Genomic DNA, 20,965 nt, shown 5'->3' on the forward strand with positions numbered 1-20,965 from the left:
CAATGGGACAATGCTAATGGAAGTCTGGTGGCTGCAGGGTGTGCCTGGAGTCCCACGGAGATGTGTGATGTCTCCCACTGTTCCTGGTCCACGCCCAACTTCAAACTCTTTCTACCGTGTCCCCTCTGGTCAGGACCATGCTGGCCCATCTCTACCGTGAACCTCGATATCCTCCCCTCCCTGGGCTCCCGCTCTGCAGCCCTGACAGCCTAGAAGCATGTCTGTGGCTGAATGTCAGGAAAAAATGCCACGCAGGTGGGAGGTGAGAAAAGCACAATTTATTGGTCACGCAGACTGACACACATGGGGATGTGGGGTGCACACCCATCCTCCTGAACTCACACACACTTCTGGATTTGGTTTCCTACATTAATTTCATTATGTCAAAAAGCAACACAAGAACAAGCATCACCAATCCAGTCTCCTAGTAACCAAGGAAGCAGGGCCAAAAGCCACAGAGTTCGGAAAGAAAAGGCTGCACTGCTTTGAGAGCCAGGCACCAAGAGGCCCGCCCTCGCCGGCAGCCAGGTGGGAAAGCTGGCTTTCTGGAGCAACTAACGAACAGCATAGACTCTTCTATTAGCACGATGAGATAAGGCTCGGGGTGTGGCTCATTCCGTGGCCTGGTGGTGTCTGCCCACCTGCAGGAGGGCATGGGGGACCTGGCACGAGCCTGGGCATCGCCAGTCCAGGCTGAAGCCAGATCTCTTCTTCACCGGAGAGTAGGAGCTGGTATTCTTTCTTCTTCCAACTAAAGAACTAGGATGACCCAGAGATCCCTGTTCTCCACGCCGACTCTGCCGGACCCCGGCAGCTTTAGCTAAAGCAGTTTGCATCACTGAAGCTAGACAAGGCCAGGTTCACTGTACCCTAAATTAACCACTCATTCCTCAGAGCTCCCTAAAGGCCAGGCGCTGTCCCACAACAGGAGGGCACTAGCCTTAATTTTTAATGCTTTGTCCAAACCACTCAGGACACACTGTTTTGAACCGAGGGGTCTGGGAACGTGGTTTTAGTTGGCTAAAGACTCAACTCATAATGTTCATAAAGCACTTAGCACAGTACCTGGCAGGTGCTGAGTGCTCCCTACATGTAGCCATTATTATTATTAATATTATTATTATTATTATTATTTATATCTCTACCCGCAAATCAGCACTTTAGTTCCTTTCTTCATAACGGCAGCCGGAACAAGGCTCTTGGGTCCCAAGTACCAAGATCAAGCTGGGGGCCCAGGTGTGCGGGTTGTTTGGTGCCCATCAGGTGGGTTTTTCCTTCCAACTTTGGTGCTGGGTGTCAAGTTTCACAGCCAGTGCACCTTGCTGACCACACAGAAGCTAGACCCTCTCCTGAAAAAGACGAAGCCCTGCGTAGGAAGCTGGGTAGGAGGAGCGAACAGGGGTCCTGGGAGAGGGTCCCAGCAGCTTCGTGCTGCTCCTTTGGGCTCCCATCTTGCTGGCAGCTCACCAGGGGCTTCACTGTGGGACAAAAACAGAAGACTGTCAGCTCTGCATTCTCGCCAGGCCAGATTTAACTAAAGGTCCCCATGTCCTTGCATGCCCTGGGCTAGAGCAGGCTTAGTGCTAACCTAGTGCTGAAGGGGGCCAACACGCTGTTCTAAGTACTTACACGCATTCTAATATATGTGCATATATATTATATGCATACGGAGTAATATATAATACATATGAAATAATATGCAATGGATGATACATACCTTTTACATATAAGTTGTAACATATAGTAATGATATATAATAAAATTTAATCCTCCCTGTAAACCTGTGAGGCAGGTTCCTGATTGCCCCCTTTTCTACAGATGAGTAAACTGAGGCTCAAGGCACAGAGCCAGAAAGTGGGACAGCTGGGATTCAAACCCAAGACAGTGTGGCTCCAGAATCTGTTCTTAACCACTATTAGTTTTGCTCAAAAAGAAATCTTTTTTTTTTAATGTTGAGCCTTCTTTTAATTAATTAATTAAAAATTTTTGGCTGTGTTGGGTCTTCGTTTCTGTGCGAGGGCTTTCTCTAGTTGTGGCAAGCGGGGGCCACTCTTCATCGCGGTGCGCGGGCCTCTCACTGTTGCGGCCTCTCTTGTTGCGGAGCACAGGCTCCAGACGCACCGGCTCAGTAGCTGTGGCTCACGGGCCCAGCTGCTCCGCAGCACGTGGGATCTTCCCAGACCAGGGCTTGAACCCGTGTCCCCTGCATTAGCAGGCAAACTCTCAACCACAGCGCCACCAGGGAAGCCCAGAAATCTTATTCTATAGGAAGGAAGGGGACATTGAGTCTGAAGTCCCTAAAATACTGGAAAAATTTTAAGTACTAATACTAATGATGATAACGTGATATAAATGATCTGGGCTCTTTTTGTATCTATGAAGCCTTATTCCTATGGGCCTGACATAGAGGACTCCGAGTTTACCCCCAGGCCCTCCTTTAACCCTTTCAATGTAGGAGCAGGGACTTTGGGGACAGGCTGGGTTCAAATTCTGTCTCTACCTCCTTTCTCATTCTCAGTTCCCAGACAACGGTTTCTCGGAACCCACTCCCGGGCCGGGTCATTGTATCACGCACATGCACACGCACACTCACGCACATGGATGAGAGCCCACATGCACCCGAGCACACTCCTAGGCATGGTGGGCTGTATCACACATGTGCACACGCATGCACTACCCGTGCATGTGCACCTGAGCGCACTCCTGGACACAGTGGTGGTATCACTCACGTGCTCGCACACCCACGTGCACCTGTATCACAGGCCCGCGCCTGCGCACCCGCTCCCCGGCGCGCTGCGCCCCGAGCGCACCTGCATGGCGGCCCGGCCGGGCGGCGCGTCCTCGGGCCGCTGCTTGGCGAGATGGGGGAGCTCGGCGTTGTCACGGTAGTCACGGCCCCTGGAGTGCTGCAGGTGCAGGACAGCCGGGCTCTTGACTGGGAGGGGTGGCCGCTGCGCCGGGGGCTGCTGGCTGAGTTCTGACCTGGAAGGCTTGATGGGCCTCTTGGCCGGCACCGGGACCTGCGAGCCGGCGGGGGCCTTGGGCTTCCCTGGGCTTCCCTTGTCCCCACCCGGTGGGCGGCCCTCGGCGGTGGAGGACGAGCAGGTGAAGGAGCGGAGCCGGGGTGTGGGGCTGAGGAAGGGCGCGGGCGCGGGGGCAGGCTTGCCCGTCCCCTTGCTGCCCTCGGCCTCCTGGGCTTTGGAGAGCAGGATGCTGGGCGACAACATTCCCGGCTCCGGGCAGGGCGGGGGCTCCTTCCTCAGCATCTTGGGGGATTCCTGCTCCTTCCTGGGAGCCGGCTTAGGGAAAGCACTCACAGACCCGTACAGCGGGTTCTCAAACATCTCGGGCTTGGTCAGCTGCGGGTCCTCCGGAGGCAAAGGTTCCCCCGCGCTCTTCCCCACGTCGCCGGGCCTGGAGCGTGGGAAAGAGGATGCACAGGGAAGAAACACACGTGGGGAATGACTGCTTAATGCATGTGGGGTTTCTATGGGGGTGATAAAGAAACTAGATGGCCGTGGTGGTTGCACAGCATTGTGAGTGTACTCAACGCCACCGAGTTGTTCACTTGAAACATGCTATGCTTAATTTTATATTATGTGAATTCCACCGTGATTAAAAAGAAAACTTTTATTTATTTATTTATTTTTTTTGCGGTACACGGGCCTCTCACTGTTGTGGCCTCTCCCATTGCGGAGCACAGGCTCCGGACGCACAGGCTCAGCGGCCATGGCTCACGGGCCCAGCCACTCCGCAGCATGTGGGATCTTCCCGGACCGGGGCACAAACCCGTGTCCCCTGCATCGGCAGGCGGACTCTCAACCACTGCGCCACCAGGGAAGCCCAAGAATACTTTTTTTTAAAAGGCAGGAGAAGGAAGTGTTACTCCTATATTGATGATCTCATAGGTAACCTCAGCTCTTGCCTTGGACATTTTCCACCATAGAAACTGAGCACACCAGAGCATCGGTGAGCAAGGGGGACTTCACTGAAGGGATGAGGGGGGCTTACACGGCACCCCAATCCAAAACCACCTGCTTCATCCTCATCGGAGCGGCCTGCCCTCCACAGCCGGCGCCCCCATCCCTGCTGCTAACAGACCTCCCTCCCTGCCTTCCCCCAAGAATCCTGCAGCCTCTCCTCTGTGTCTTCAGCGAATTCTCCTCTGACCCTCAGGGGAACAGAAGCCTTGTGCTTATCGAGGGTCCCAGGTCAAGGAGCTCCATTTAACAGCCGTGTAGGAGGCCCCCAAGTGTGCGACGCTGCCCCAGGTGCAGGACGCGGCTGTGAACCAGACGAAATCTGTGCTCAGAGGACCAACATTCCCTATGAACACAGCATTCTTTCCTCTGCGTAAAGTCCTCTCCCCGGAGAGCGCCTGGTGAGTGTGCTTTCCTTCGTGTCCTCACTCAGAGGGAGAAGGAAAAAACGGACAGCATTTATGTTGAAAATCAGAAGCAACCTGGAGACATGCATCAGGAAACAAGCCAGTAGCAAGAAAATTGGCCTGTTTGACTTATGGACAGAGAAGGAGCTCCATGCTGTCCCCAAGGTAGGTGAGAGCTTCCTTTGTTTGTCTGTTTCCTGGTTTATTACTGCTCTTGCTGGAGGTGATTTCCTGCTGAGCGAATTATGAGAACTAGGAATGGGAACACATTTTACTTTCTGGCCAAGGGCATAATTTCCCAGGGGGAGTGTTCTGGGTTCTGCTTTCTGCAAAATAAGGAAGCTCTTGAGAAAAAAATGTGGGTCCCTTGGAAAACGCACTGAACTGTTCAGGCCGTGACGCCTCGTACTGATGGAGCGTGTGCTGAAACACTGCTCAAAAGTTGCCAAACAGCCACGGCTAATGGACTCTTTGGGGAGGAGGCGTGGGCAGGGGACAGAGGCAAGGTGTCATCCTTGCACAGGTGCCAGTGAGACAAGATGATGTGGGGTGTCGGGGAGGCTAGCCTCAGGGACATGTAGACTTGGTCTTTTGCTCATTACTCTTTGGAAAGACCTGGAAGCAGTTATATAACCAGAAATGTTGGGGCCTTGAACAAAGACTTTGGAAGTCTGCCCCCGCCCCCATGGGCCATCCTCTGCACCCCCTGTGGATCCTCAAAGACCTTTGCTATGAGTTAGCACAGGGAGCAAGGGCCAGGAGGATGAAAAGGGCACCGACCAGAAGTTTCTGATGAAGAGGCAAGAAGGAGAAAAGAAAACTGCGTGACCTGCCACCTGAAGCCCACGCTCAGTGAGGAGATAGGAGAGGTCTCGCCTCAGAGAATTAGGGCCAGGGCCAGGAAGAGGACCCCGGGTGCAAGCATTTTGGTGATTGCAAAGCTCGCTGCCCTGGGAAAAGAGCAGGAGATGGGGCAAGGCAAGTCTTCCCTCGAGGAGGGGGCTTCTGTCACTGTCGGAGAGGGGAAGGCTTGGCGGGGGCGGGGAGAAAAGTCTTATTTCCCTGACCAAAGGTGAAAAGAAACCAGCTCCCATAGCAGCCACAGCTGTGGAGTGAGTGAACCCATCCCCAGGGCACGGAGTTGATTCCTGTGCCACAATGATTTCACTCCTCAGATTCCGGAGTCGGCTGTTTTCTAAAGGAGTGAAGCGCCGAGCAGGGTCTGAGAAGAGCCTTCTTTCTAACCATATGACTTCGGTCCAGGGTGACCAGTCGTCCCAGTTTTCCCAGAATTCAGGGGTTTCCTGGGATGAGGGATTCTTAGTGCAAAAAAGGAGGCAGTCTTGGGCAAACTGGGACAGCTGGTCCCTTACTTTTTTATGGGGCAGTGCTAGGAGGACTGGTGATACCCCCACTTCCACAGCCTTCTCTCAGGCCCAGTGGGGGGTCAAGAGCAGCAAAGAGGGTGGCAGGCAGACGTGGGAGCTGCCAGCTTCTTGCCTCTAATCATCTCCTTGCTGAGAAGTGAGCTTAGAGCCCAGCCTGGGCCCCTGGCCTACACAGATGTCCCCATTCTGAAGCTGTCACCCGTGAAACCGGAGAGAACAGCTCTCCACCTTGTTCCCAGCTATATGCTGTGTTCCAGTTAGGAGGGCACAAAGAGACATTGACTTTGGGAACTTAAAACATTTCACTTAAACAGTCCCCTTGTTCTTTGTAGTTGTTTACAGCTCTGTTTCCTGGGGTCGCCAAAGAGGTGACCTTTGCCAAGGAGGTGCCGCAGGACCCGCCATACGTGGCTTTTGTCCTCATTTTTCCAGGAGAGGAAACTGAGGCTGCTTCTCCTTCCCCCAGGTTTCTTACGGAAAGACCAGGGTCCACAATATTATCAACCAATTGTGAAAACTAGAGGTACAGAGATAGACAAGGCTGAGCTCGGGGGCAGGCCCTGTCCTGTCCCAGCCCCCTCCTTCGCTCCATCCCTTCCTCCTTCCATTTGTCTGCCCAGTGTTGTATTTTTTTTTTTTTTTTTAAGAGAAAAAGCTTAAGAAAGAGAATTGTAAACAGCCCTTCAATCCAGAGGAAACTCCAGCCAGGCCAGGAGCGGGAGGGTTGGAAGTGGCGGGAGATGAGGGGAACAGTGCTTGACAACATGCCTTTCCCTGGCTCTTAATACACGATGGAAAATGCCATGGGGAACACGGGACCTCAGAGAGGGGAAGACAGGCCCAGAGCCGCGCCCTGAAGTCATTATAAACAGTACAGGCAGCCCCCAAAGGAAGCTGATGCGAACGATATTTTGTGCCTCTTCAATCGTTGTTAATTAAGGTCTGCACTTCTAATTTCCAACTGTCACCGTGTGGTTACTAGAAACTTGGGGGGCTCCCGATCCTGCGTTTGCACAAGGCGCGCATGCGTGGGTTTGCTTGGTTAAGGCAGCGGCTCTGAGGGTTCCTCCCCGGCTCCGGGCCTCCAGGCACGTGATGCCTGGACCAGTTCTCGATGCAGGTCAGCTCTCTCTAACCGCTGGGTTTTTCCCGAAGTTTCATAGCCGAACCCCCTCCCTCTGCAGGCTGGCTGTTCTCCTCCCCTTCGGAATTCCTGGTCCCAGCTGCTGGTTTTTCAAATTGGCCTCAGCAGGAGAGACAGGAGAGTTGCACACAGGAACAGGAACCCTCATGGTTAAGAAGAGAGAGGGGAACTCGGAGCCGGGGAGGGACGCATTCCTACGTGGAAATTCCCACCTCTGTTCGCAGGGCCCTCCAGGGAGTGGGAGGTTGACGAGGGTTCACTACTTACAGAAATGTATTTTTCAACGAAGGTCGTTTTTACAGGAGTGTGTTTTTCTCAGGCACTATATTTAAACTTTTTAAATCCTGTTTTTAAAAAACCTTTCAGGTTTACACCAATAGGCTAAGAATCGGAGAGCCTACTGTGTTCTAGGCCCCGGGGATGAGTCAGTGACCAAAGTGGACGCACATCGCTGCTCTCACGCAGCTTCTATTCTAGGGCCAGATTTCCTGGTAGTGAAAACCTAGGGAAGGGAGAGGCCTTCGTGAAGACGACGCTCACCTTGGCTCCTGCGTCCTGAGGCAGGGGCCCCGTGTTGCTGTTGATGATGAAAACTTCTTGGGTGATAAGGGTGGTTGGGAGGGTGGTGTCGGAGGGCTCTCCCCCCTTCCAGGCCCCAGGCAGGAGTCCTTGAGCGGCTGGTCGTAGCTCCAGGCGGTGGGTTGCTGATCGGGGGACACGGTCTGCTTCATGTGCCCGAAGGCCCCCACGCCCATGTAGTTGGGGTTGATGATTTCAGCGATGCTGGAGCCGCCGCATGGAGGGACCCTGAGGGGGAGACACACCAAGTCACACCTCAGGGCTCCTCCAGGTCAGCACCAGCCTGAGGAGAGTGTCCTCTGATGCCCCCTTGGGCTCTCCTCAACTCCTTCACTTCTGGGGTGGTGGATTCATCCATTCATTCGTTCATTCATTCATTTATTCATACAACAAAATAGTTACTGAGTGCCTGGTAACACCGGGAACAATAGGAGTAAATATGGTTGTAAATGAGACAATCACAGTCTCTGTTCTCGTGGAACCAACGTATGATGGGGAGACGAACAAAACAAGCTCCGTGCCTGAGAGACGAGATATTTACACACGGCTCAAGTCTGACTGAGAGTAACAAAAGGAGCAGAGGTAGACCAGGGTTGGGACCACCTGGGCGTAGGGTGGCCAGTGAGGGCCTCTCTGAGAAGGGAGGGAGGGGAGAAGCAGTAAGTGCAAAGGCCCTGCGGTACGAGGGGTTGACCTGTCCCAGCAACAGTCTGAAGGCCTGTGAGCAAGTGGGCAGAATGGAATGAGAGGCTGGCATGGCCGGCAGGGCTGAGTGACTATGGGGGTTGTTGGTGGTGGTAGGTTGTTGCTGGTAAATGGAGAGTTCTATCTGGGACAGCCAGCTTGCACGTCTGTGAGGCATCAGGATGGAGACAGCCATGCGGGTGTTTGGAAGGATGAGCATGGAGGTCACAGAGGTCAAGGCTGCAGCCTCCACTGTGGGGGAGTCAGCTGACAGCTGTCGAGGGGCTGGCCAGACCTGGTGAGGTGACCCTGAGACACACACTGTGCTGCCCCTTGGTGAACAGGAGTGTCGTCCTTCCTTGTAAGACGGCGCTCTCCGGAGAACTAACTAGGAAGTAGAGTTCTGCATATATAGGTTGTCACACACGCTCCCCAGCTCCCATCTGCTCAGCCAGCCTGGTTCTGAGCACATCCCACTCCCATCCATCGAGCCTGCTTCAGAAGTAAGTGTTAACTCTAATGCTGGTCCAGTGGAAAATACTTTGTTGACCTACCCTGATCCTGATTCTGGGGTCAAGCAGACATTTGAGAGCTGCAGTGCTTTCATCGAGGGGATTGTAGTAGGTGAAAAAGATTGAAAGCGATAGTTTCATGCCTAGGGCTACCATCAGAGGCTGGAGGGGGCTGGGAGTTGCTGTGCACGGGGTAGGGGGCTGGGGTGGGCGAGGGCTGGAGGGACAGGTAGTGGGGGCTGAAAGGAGGAGAGGAATAAGCTAGGCTCGGCGGTGGCTTTTGGGATTTCACTCGGCTACCTGGCACAGCTTTGCCCCCTTGGCAGGTAAGCTGGCACGGATACCATGACAAACCTCACTGGCTTGAACTCGAGACAGTATCCGTGAGCTGTGGTGACCCTGCTCTTCGGGGACTTCTGTCCCCCCTCGTAATACAGACTTTGATGTCCAGATTCTTCCCAGCCCAGTCTCTGCCAAGAGCAGCCTGCACGCACTTCCCCCCAGTGCTTTTCCGCCTTGGTCACAGGGTGGGGCTTTTAGCCCTGGAGCCATGGCTGCTGATGTCCCCGGTCCTCAGGAAATACCGCAGCTGTTCCAGGCGACCATCTCTGGGGCGGCTGCCCCCTGGACTGGGCATCTTCCTAGTAGGATGTACCTTCCTAAGGCGGGGACTGCACCTAATTTGCCTTGGTTTCTCTAGAACCTGACACCTGGAAGTGCTCAGCCAGTGTTTGTTGAACTGAACTGAACTCTGCAGCACAGAACAGCCTCCCTGGCCTTGTTGCAGTCACACCAGGGGTTTGTGGTTAGAAGCCTCGGAGCTGGAAGCATGACAGGCCTTTCGTGGCCAGCGCTTTCTTTCCCTCTGGGTCCTTGCTTTCTCTCTGCTCCAGTTCCCCACTCCCAGTCCTGGGTCTGCAAAGCCACACTAGCTTGCAGTGAAGCACTGGCAACCCGCCCCCCCCCCACCCCGCCCTCGCTCTACCTGTTGGCAGGTTCCCACTGCTTCATGGGGTCCTGGCTGGTGAGGCTCTTCAGGGACTTGGGTGCACTGGACTCATCCCGCTCTGTCTTCACAAAGTCTGCAAGAAAAGGGCCAGGAAAGGGCATGTGAGAGCGTGCAAGGGCCCAGCTCCCAGGGTTTGGGCCAGGATGGCAGAGAGGTTTCCCCTGGCAAGCGGAAGCTGGAAAGTGAATAATGGCTGCCTGGGGGCAGATTCTGAGACCTTGTGTGAGTTCGGTGATGGATTAGTTATGCCTGCATGGCTCCAGAGGGAGGAGAGTTGGCATGTGTGACCCAGAGTTGTCATTTCATGAAACATTTCCAACTCGTTGGTGTCAGCAAGGGATAAAACAGACAAATATTTCTTGGCAGATCTGAATAAAAGAAACACAAGAGCATTGGGTGCCCAAAGCCAACCTGTTCACGAGCTTCATGGGGAACTGGGACCCCGTCTTCACATCTGACTCTGGCTGTGGTTGCAGGGGTGCCAAGTCCCCCTCAGGTCTAGACCCTGCTAGAGAAAGGAGCTCCCAGAGGGCAGAAGGAGGAGCCCCATCCCAGGGAGGCGGCACTTGTGATGGCCCAGGGCCTTCCCACGAACCGGGGGCGTCAGACCGTCCCACATCTTGCCGTCTCACTGTTCACGAATTTACGTGAGTGAACCTGCACCTTCCCCTTGGGCCAGCCGCTTACTCGGTGTGTGACCTTCAGCCAGTCACTTAACCTCTCTGTGCCTCAGTTTCCTGATCTACCGAACAAGGGTGGCACCTGGCTCTCAGAGCTATGGTGAGAGATACATGAGACAACGTTTATAAGTTGATCATTTCATAGATCAAGTAGAAAATTAAAGCCCAACGCATTTTAGGCATTGTTATTTGAGTGCCTTGGAGCAAGAAGTAAAGCAAAGAGGAGAAGGAAAATAATGACCTCTTGCCTGTGTGAAAAGGAAGAAAGATTGGGGCCAGGCAAGGGTGACTGTGGCTGTGAGGTGGTGTGGTGCTGTAGGGAAATTCTCGAACCTGCTAAGGGTTGGGCCAGATTGCCTCTGAGATCCCCTCCGATGCTGCATTTCTGTCTGAGGCCACAGCAGAGAGACTATTCTGTTCCTGTCCCCGACCCAGCAGCACTGAAGAGGGAGCAGGGGAGGGGTCGTGCCTACTTACCATAGAGCTTCTCCCTCTTCTTGCCTTGGGAGGTCTGCAGCTTAATCTCTCCCCGGAAGTGACCCATCATCTCTCCGTGGTGGGTGAGAGGCGTGTAGATGGGGAGCTGAGTTTCCGTGGCCTCTAACCGTAGAGCAATGCAGCCCTCGCCTGGGGAGGTGGGGAAACAGTAGTCGTGTCAAGACACCACCCCCCAACCCAGCCCTGCCATTTCACCAGAAAAACACCATGCATTTGGCCTGGAGATTTAGCTCTCCCGCCGAGATGATCCTTTGCGACAATGGCTAAGGCAGGGATTATGGAACAAAACTTTCAGAACAACTCCTCAGCAATTTGAGGACAACATCTCAAACCTTACAGCAAAATGAACTCCACGCAGATTAGTGGATATAAAATAAAGTAAATCATAGAAAATCCAGCAGAAAACCAGAATTAAATACGAATCTGATTGCTGGAAGGAAAAACTTCCCAAGTTTTGAAGCAGTGTGAGAAATGACAAAACAAAACTGACAGATAGGATAGAAAAGTTTAAAACTTCTGCACAGAGAAAAAACAAAAATGGAAAGAGGACTGAGTGGGAACATTAGTTGCAGCCAGCTTCACACAGAGGGTATTTTATCTGAACTCCTCAAAATCAAATCTCCAGCAGATAAATGGGCAGATAACCCCACAGACATTTTCCACAAAAAAGAATCGTAGATGGTTGATTTCAGTACATGGAAACTAGTTCAGTCTGCTGAGCCATCAAAAATGCAAATTAAGGCATCAGTAAGGGACTCTCTCACAGACATGAAATGAACAAAAGTAGAAGCAAAGGATACCCAGTGCCAGCAAGGATCTGGGGAAACCTGTACACTGGGATGTGGCAAGGTCCACAAGGTAAGACGGAGCCTTCACAGCCATCAGTTGGATACCGAGCATCAACAACCACAAACATATGTATACCCTTTAGCCAGCAAACACGGGGAACTTACCCTAAAGAGACGACCCAAAAGAATAACAAATGTAGCCAAAGGAAAATAAAAGGTGTCCACAGGGAAGAAAAGAGAACCCTCCTCCACTGTTGGTGGGAATGTAAATTGGTGCAGCTGCTAGGGAAAACAGTATGGAGGTTCCTTAAAAAAAACTAAAAGGAGAGTTGCCATATGATCCAGCAGTCCCACTCCTGGGCATATATCCGGAGAAAACGCTAATTCGAAAAGATACATGCACCACAATGTTCATAGCAGCACTGTTTACAATAGCCAAGACATGGAAGCAACTTAAATGGCCGTCGACAGACGAATGGATAAAGATGTGGCATACATGCACAATGGAATACTACTCAGCCATGAAAAAAGAAATAATGCCATTTGCAGCAACAAGGATGGACCTAGAGATTATCATACTGAGTGAAGTCAGAGACAAATATCATATGATATCACTTATAACTTTTATGTGGAATCTAAAAGGTGATACAAATGAACTTATTTACAAAACGGCAATAGACTCACATAGGAAACAAACTTATGCTTACCAAAGGGGAAAAGGGGTGGGGGAGGGATAAATTAGGAGTTTGGGATTAGCAGATGTAAACTATTGATACTATATATAAAATGGATAAACAGCAAGGTCCTACTGAATAGCACAGGGAACGATATTCAATATCCTATAATAAGCCATAATGGAAAACAATATGAAAAAGAATATATATATATACACACACACATATAAAACTGAATCACTTTGCTATACATCAGAAACTAACTCATTGTAAATCAACTATACCTCAATAAAAAATAAAAATGTCCACGAAGAGATCCATCTCAGCACTGTTCACAACACTAACAAAAATAATTTGCAGACCCTCAAAGGTAGCAGTAAGGAGTACTTTAAAAAACGAGGATATAGAAAATCCATGGAATATTATGAAGCCATTAAAAGCAACCATCATGAAGGCTGGGTCGGAGGATCATGGAAAATGTGTATCATCTAATACCGGGTGAGGAAAGCAGAATATAAATGGTCTCTCTGTGATAATTATTCATACAGAAATCTATGTGTGCCTATGGATGAACATGGGAGTGTGAAAGCAAAATAAAAATGATTGCTGTAGCAAGGAATGAGACTGCTGGATGATTTTTTTCCTAGTTATTAGTATGATATGCTGTTTGTCAGTATGAATACCAAGAGGAGGAGACAAAGGAGAACTACAGTGTTTGAAAAGAAAATGGAACCGTCAGACCTGTGTTCCCGTTTCCTGCCAGCAAACCTCCCGACACCCTGGCACCCACGTGGATCCTCTCTCTTTGCTCCATCACAGTCCTGGTCTCTCATCCTGGTCTCTCACGCCCTCGGCCTCCTCACCCCCGCTCACTCCCTCGCCATGCACACGGCTCTCCCAAGCCCACAAGTGCCCAAGTCCCTCTGTCCGCAGGACACTGCTCTTTATTTGGTTGGATCCCTCGGCCACATTTGCTGTCACAACCACGTCGCCTTGATCAGCTCTGACCGCGTCCCCGAGCCCAGTCTTTGACATTCCTCCCACTCCTCTGGCTGAACCGTTTTAGTCTCCTTTGCCTGCTGCTCGCCACAGCCAGCCCCGTTCAGGAAACGGAAACATTAACCCCAGCAACTCCAACCACAAGTTCAGGGCCATCCTCGACCCTCTTCCCCCGATTCCCGTGGTCAATTTCCCTTCTCAGTACCTCTCAATTTTAACCTGTCTCTCCTTTTTTTTTAACCATCGCTACTTTCATCCTGGCTCTCTCGTCTCTCGTGTTGATCACTGCAAACACATATTCCTAAGATGCAAAGCTGACCATGTTACCAACTTGCCTGACTCTCCTGTGGCTCCCTTCCGTCCCCAGGATATGATATCTACCTCTAGCCTGGCTCGTATGGATCTGGCTCCAGACTCTCTCTGGCTACCTGTCCCCTCACTCCACGCTGAATGTACCAAGTGCAAGGGCAAACCTGGGGCCATGGACGGGCTGAAGATTTTACAGAAGATGGTGTCTCTCTAGGAGGACAGTTACTGGGGCCACAGGCGTTCTCAAGCCTGCCTGGTCTGGGCACTGAGCAATGCTGGGAAGACCTGGGTTCAAATTAGGGCTCAGCCAGTTACAACCTGTGTGACTTAGGCAAGTCACTTCACCTTTCTGAGCCTCAGTTTACTTATTGACTAATTGAGAGAATAATATCTGCTTCACAAGGTCATGTCAGGATAAATCAAGTAATACGTGCAAGCACCTGGCACAGAATCGGACACAGGAAAGGCTCCGTAGATGGGAGGTGTTGTGGCTGCTTGCTGTCAGTCCCAGGAGCCTGATGGGGTCGGAAGGATAGCTTTCCAGTAACTGTCCCTCGGGCAGCACCGGGATGGGTAACGGAGCAGCCAGTGGGCTTTTGTGAAGGAGATACCACTGCTTCCCGTACATCAGAGGCCTCGATCAGCAGGTGTGGCACCTGCAGCCCCTGTCCTGGGACCCTTACCGTAGGATTCGTCACTGTCAGAGGACTTAATGCTTATCAGGATGTGCTGGTCCAGCAGGTACTCGGGGTCAGAGATGATGGGCTTCAGCTGCGGAGAGACGGGCACAGGATTAGCTTGGACAGGTGGGTGAGGGCTGCCAGCTGAGGAGGGGAATGCATGGGGAAAAGCACTGTAGACGTTCTTTTTAAACAAATTCGAATCCCTGATTTTCTTGCCCCAGAGAGCAGGAAGGAACCCATGCGTCCACCCTGCACAGCGAGGCGGGGTTAACCCCGTCACACTGTGCCCCGGCCCCGGGGAGAGGGCCTGACTCCAAACATGCGTCCCCCACTGCCTCCCTGCCCTTCCTCCCCCTCCTCTGCCCACCCCAGGATCAAGGGGGATGGGGCCGGGCCGATACACAGACACTCGTGGGACCAGGAGCCAGGTCTGAACGCACCCCACTCCCTGCCCCCCAGCAGGGTACAGCCCTCTCCTCGGCCCCCTCCCGGGATGGAGCTGCATTGCAGGGGGGCACCATGGGGCCTGCCCTCCATCTGGGCAGGAGGAGGCCTGTTACCACCTGCAGCGGAGCCCCTCGCGTGGGCCTGGACTGTCCTGTGGGGTGTTGGAGGGTGGCTCAGCGAGGGACAGACACACATCCTGGATTCACTCCTACATGCTGGCTACAACTTGGGACCTTCTCACACCTTAAGCCTTCCTCGTGCAGACCCCGACACAGTAGGGCCTAATGAAAAGGTCCCCCTTTCCTTCCCATCCACAGATACCAAGACACCCCTTGTGCAGGCCTCTGGGTGCATGCTGACCGACAGGATGGACTCTATCTCCATTCAGAAAGTGCCAGAACGTCACTGCAGCCGCGTGACCGTGAACAAGCCTCTCTGGGATCTGCCTCCGGTCCTTTCTCTGTAAAGTCACCCGGTCAGACGAGGCGCCCTCTAGATCCCTTCCACAATCCACCAGGGGAATCGAAAAGGAATGTTGGGGCCACTAGGCTCAGGCCCACGTTTAACCACTGCTGGGAAGGGCGTCATAAGCTGCCTTGAAAGAGAGGCAGCCCCTCCTGCATTTGGCCCGTGGGATTCCCACTCCCTCTGGTCAGGCCTGGCCGGAGCTCTGCCACTGGCCAGCACTGCTGGCTGACGAACGCAAGATCCCCCCTGTTCTTTTTTTTTTTTTTTTGCGGTACGCGGGCCTCTCACTATTGTGGCCTCTCCCGTTGTGGAGCACAGGCTCCGGACGCGCAGGCCCAGCGGCCATGGCTCATGGGCCCAGCCGCTCCGTGGCATGTGGGATCTTCCCGGACCGGGGCACGAACCTGTGTCCCCTGCATCGGCAGGCAGACTCTCAACCACTGCGCCACCAGGGAAGCCTCCACCCTGTTCTTGAATTACCTTTGGAAGGGTCTCGCCAAACATCACTACCAACTCCCCCTCACTTCCTTCTTCATTTTCTCCTTCCTGACTCTTGACGAAACCTGTCCGAGGATAAGAAGGCTGGCTTTCAGAAAACAGAACAAGAACCAGACAGAGAAGACCCCTTGGGTTGTCCCACCAGGACCAATGAAGATACCCTCCTTCCTCTTATATCTGTAGGGGCCACAGCATCGTTTAGGAGTCAGGCTTGCTGGGGATTCTGTTTTGGTGCAGGGGATGGTCATTTGCCAACACGGTCTAATTATTTCTAGGAGACTCAGAGAGATTCCCCTCTTTTTTGGCTCCACTTTGCAACAAACCAGGCAACAAAGAAATCATCACATCACAGGCAAGATTAGGAAACATGATGGTTCCTCCCACTCAAGAAAGCAGCCTTTTGAAATGCTAATTTAAGCTTCCTAATATGCTGTTTCCATAGAAATGTATGCAAATGCCTTGATATTTTATTAAAAACGCCCGCACGAAAGTCCTCATCATTTTTGGAAGTGCTCCGCCCTTGCTAGGTGAACTGGGACCTGGAGACTTCCTGGAGAAGGCGGACCTGTCACCAGCCCAGGCTGGGTCTGAGGAGGAAAGAGGGAGGGGCAACACTGCAGCTGGTGGCACAGGTGGTCCTGTTCCCAATTTCTGGAAGCATCTGTCATCCCGTCACAAAATGCCTCCTTCTGTGGCGTTGATGTGCTAGCCTCTCCCCCCCCCACCACCCCCACCCCCAACCATCTCAGCAAGGAGAGCTAGAAACCACACAGATGCCCTCACCGTGGAACAGCTTTAGACAATATGCCTAGAAATGTCACCTAGAAAGGGTGTTTCCTAAACACAGTTTGTGCGAACTGCTGCTGGCTGTTGCATGGCCGTCCATCTCTAGTTTGCTTTTGGATGCTCAGACCACCTGAGAAAGATGCCTGTGACGTAGGAAAGAGCAGAGGACCCCGGGGAAGGACAAGCGATTACCAGCAGCTGCTCTGGCCCCAGCACTGGCCTCCACAAGCTCTGGATCTTTGCCCAGGACCCTCTGGTTGAGTTGGAGCCCCAGCTTGGAGGACCCTTGAATGGGCTAAACTCTACCCGGAGGGGCAAGGAGAGGGTCCAGCTGCCTACAAGGGGCCAAGCGGCCTGTGCACCAGTGACTGACCCGTCCCTGGGGCTGGAGCAGCAGTATCGCGGGATACTGGGGGCCCCTGTAGTAACTGGGTGTCTCCTTGTACCATCCACCTGCAGCCCCACTCTGTGACCACCCCCACTTGGAGGCCAATCCGTAGTCTTTCCCAGAGAGCGGAGAAAAGCACCATCAATGACAAGGCTTTTGTGGAAGAGCCGTGCCTGTCCCCCTAAAAGGCAGTTCAGCAAGCACGTACTCTCCAAGCAGCTCGAGTGGAACTCCAGGTAGAATTTGGTCTGGGACTTGGTCTTCAGCGTGGCGTAGCACCTGAGAAACTCAATCTGCCCTTGGCTGTCGACAGTCCCGGGGCCTGGAATAGGTGAGAACAGAGATTCGGTTCCACAACGTGTCTGGAGATGGAGCGTTTCAAACCAGCCCCCCGACACCGAGCTCCTTCCTAGGGTCCGGGGAAGTTGAGAATCTAAGTGGAAGGAGAAGTTTCTCCTGAAATCCCACCACCCGCACCAAGCATCCCCCGTGATGGTGACAGCCTCTCTGACGAATCAAAGCTGGTGCAGGGCAGAGCAGGAAGAGTTCTACGCTCAGCTTTGCCACTAAAGCTGTGTGGCCTTGGGCAGCGCCCTTAATGCCTCAGTCTCCCCCATGGGTTCTTGCAAAGAGAGCTTGTGTAATGGCTCAGGCGCCTGACGCCCAAATCTGTCTCATGTCTAAGTTCACGTAGCGAGGGATGCCTGTCCCCCTTGCTCGGGCAAAGCTACCCCTGCAGCTTACTCTGAGCTCCTCGTGCTTACCTGTACCCAGGTAACTTGCAGGTATGCTCTTCATTTAGATGATGCTTTTGCAAGTGTCCTTAGGCTGGCTTTGAACAGTGTTCTTTCCCTCCATATAAATTCTGAGCCAGCAGAGACACACATTCCCTTCCTCTATCCCACCCATCCTTCCTGCTTTCCTTTCTTTTTCTTCTTCCCTTTATTGAAGACAAACTGACAAATATAATTGTGTATACTTAAAGTGTACAACGCGATGACTTGATACACATATACACTCTGAAATGATTATCAAGATCAAGATCATTAACACATCCGTCACCTCACATGATTAATTGTGTGGTAAGAACGCTTAGGATCTACTCTCAGCAGATTTTAAGTGTGCAATGCTGTATCATTACCTATGGTCACACCAAGCTGAATTTTAGATCCCTGGAAATTGTTCATCTTATAATGGGAAATTTGTACCCTTTGACTTACATCTCCTCCCCGCAAACCCCACCAGCTCCTGGCAACCATCATTGTACTCTCTGAATGAAGCTGGCTTTTTTTTTTTTTAAAAAGATTCCACGTATAAGTGATACTGTATATGTATCTTGCACTTGTTTTTCTGTCTGGCTTATTTCACTTAGCCTTCCTTTCTTTTTTTAACTCCCCGGCACCAAGGCCAGGCTCTGCTTAGGTAGACGTTCAACCAACGCTCAATTCCGGTAATCGGTGTTTGTGAGCATCTGCTGTGTGCCAGTGGAGGGAGGGCAAGGCTGACCCTGGGGATGTGATGAGGGTCCTCATCAAGGGTGTGATGCATAGGCTGCCCCACCAACGCTGTAGGAACTCAGAGACAGGAGAGATGGGTGGGGACTGGAGAAGAGGTGGAAGGTTCTGGAAAGGCACAGTGACCAGAGCTAGGAAAGAGGCAGGATGGTGGGTCAAGGCTCGTGTGGAGAGTGGAGGTCACACTGCTGGGGCCATGGATGTTAGACCCAACAGCCTATGGGCAAGAGTGTCCCAGAAGACAGGGTTCCAGCCTCAGCTATACCCCTCAGGGCACCAAGGACACAGAGAAATACAGGCTTTTCCAACCTGTATTGGGCCCTGCACTCAGCCCTCTTAAATGATGTCCGCTGACCATGGAAGTGGGGGGTGGGCAGAGGAGGTGACAACATGGCTCCCCGGTCACCCAGACCCAGGGCTGGACATGCCACAGACAACACCCAGACCCCTGCTGGGACGAGGCTGGCCTGGCTACCAGGGCCGAGCTGGATTGTTTGAAAAATTACCTGCAAATCTATAGAGTATTATTAACTCTGATGTTTCCCCAAACTCGGTGACCCGCATCCTATCTTCACAACTTTTACCGCCTACCACGCACATGCACTAAGATTGACTTAACGTTTTCTTTAAATAGACTCACTTTTGAAACTTAAATAATTGTATTTAAATAAAAAGGTATATCATAAGACTAAATGGAAAACCAGTGTCTCTTGCCTTACACAGAAGAGTCATATCTAAAACATATTAAAATAAATGCCTTACTAATAAACGTTCATCCATGTCCCACCCGGAATTGTCTTTGGTGGCACATGTCCCACACCTTGGAAAACACTCATTTTCCCAATTTTAAAGACTGTATTAACATTGAAGCTTAAACAAAGCTGGCATATTTGCCAAAGAGGGCAAGAACCTGCTCTGGACTGAAATCATGATGTGGTTTGGACATGAAGGGACCCGATGGATGGACTGTGGACTTGCCTGGAAGGATAAGCCTTTATCTAACACAGACAACTGATTGCTGCAACCAGAAGATGAGCACCCAGGCCTTCTGTCTGCATGGAGAACAGAGGGATGGACACCACCCACCGCTTACCGTTCTTGGAGACAAACTGGGAGGTGACTCCTGCCTCAAATGTGGCAAAAACAGGGCTGTGGTCACTTGTCATGATGTCACTGGTGCTGCCTGCAGGGGAGGGAAGGAATTTCTGAGCAGGGAAGGAGAAACCCTTCTGGTCAAGCCAAGGATGGCAAACGCATGGCAGACATCAACTTGCACTTATGGAAGCCTCCAGAAGTTTCATGGTTTTGTACCTGTTGTTCCATTGACCTTCCATCACCACGCTTGAAAGTAGTGAAAGAGTGGGACCCTGTCTCCTCCATGGCTAATTGTGGCTGTAGTAGTTTTTCCTAAAGACTTGTGAGTTTTTAAATATATAGATCATTGCGTGTATGAACTGTGGAGCTTTTTCTGGTCTAAGCATTTTGTTGTATTGATGAGGCACTCACAGCCCAGAGTGGGATGGGGATTTAGGGTCACTGAGCCCATCAGAGAGAAATGGCACCTTCCACTGAAGGTGCCATTTCAGGAGAGAGTAGAAGGTGATAAAGTGCAGACACTGAGTGTAGACGATGTTTTTAAGGAGCTTGGTGCTTAGATGAGAAGGGAAGGCAGCAGAGCATGTTTGGAGGGGGTAAGAGAAAGAGCAGAGGTCTAGGAATCCTGAGTCCCAAGTGCTTTTGATATGTCATGTGGAAATGTCTCCTGGGTACTCAGGGCTGGAGATTTATCTTCAGATTTGGAGTCATGACGTTAGGTGGAAGCAGAGGCCTCGAGGACGTTTTAGCCCCGCCGGGAAGACATGAAGGATGATAAGAGATGAGGATGAAACTCCAGGACACACCCAGCATCAGTGGGCAAAGGAGACACAGCACAGGAGACCGAGAAGGCAATCAACAGGTATAAGTCCTTCCCAATAAAGCTTTTAAAAATCAGCAAAGAAAAAATAAACATACCACTCCTCTACCAACCAAAGGACATGGGCAGAAAATTCACAAGAGAAATACAGATGGCCAGTAAACAGGAAAAAAAATTGCTCGCTTGCAAACAACCGTCAAAAAGACAACTTAGAACAACAGTGAGATGGATGGAGAGAGAGAATGAGAAGAAGAAAGACAGTGGGATGCTGGGACTGGGGACAGTGGAGGTGCTGGGACTGGGGACAGTGGGGTTGCTGGGACTGGGGACAGTGGAGGTGCTGGGACTGGGGACAGTGGGGATGCTGGGACTGGGGACAGTGGGGATGCTGGGACTGGGGACAGTGGAGGTGCTGGGACTGCGGACAGTGGGGATGCTGGGACTGGGGACAGTGGAGGTGCTGGGACTGGGGACAGTGGGGTTGCTGGGATGGGGGACAGTGGAGGTGCTGGGACTGGGGACAGTGGGGATGCTGGGACTGGGGACAGTGGGGATGCCGGGACTGGGGACAGTGGAGGTGCCGGGACTGGGGACAGTGGGGATGCTGAGACTGGG

General features: G+C 52.1%; 1 protein-coding gene across 1 annotated transcript in view; it reads right to left on the minus strand.

The window, feature by feature from the left end:
- Nucleotides 1–258: 258 nt before the first annotated feature.
- Nucleotides 259–20,965, minus strand: part of INPP5D (inositol polyphosphate-5-phosphatase D) — a 134,934-nt gene continuing 114,227 nt past the window's right edge. The window contains exons 19-27 of the mRNA XM_060106077.1: nt 19,529–19,618; nt 17,130–17,243; nt 15,730–15,812; nt 14,335–14,422; nt 10,861–11,010; nt 9,680–9,776; nt 7,460–7,726; nt 2,811–3,414; nt 259–1,478 (exon numbers count right to left, since the gene is read on the minus strand). Of these exons, the coding sequence (XP_059962060.1) occupies nt 1,476–1,478; nt 2,811–3,414; nt 7,460–7,726; nt 9,680–9,776; nt 10,861–11,010; nt 14,335–14,422; nt 15,730–15,812; nt 17,130–17,243; nt 19,529–19,618 (1,496 nt within the window). The 3' untranslated portion in view covers nt 259–1,475. The remainder of the gene's footprint in view (nt 1,479–2,810; nt 3,415–7,459; nt 7,727–9,679; nt 9,777–10,860; nt 11,011–14,334; nt 14,423–15,729; nt 15,813–17,129; nt 17,244–19,528; nt 19,619–20,965) is intronic.

The sequence above is a fragment of the Mesoplodon densirostris genome, chromosome 8 (assembly GCF_025265405.1).
Source record: "Mesoplodon densirostris isolate mMesDen1 chromosome 8, mMesDen1 primary haplotype, whole genome shotgun sequence".
In the NCBI taxonomy this organism is placed as follows: domain Eukaryota; kingdom Metazoa; phylum Chordata; class Mammalia; order Artiodactyla; family Ziphiidae; genus Mesoplodon; species Mesoplodon densirostris.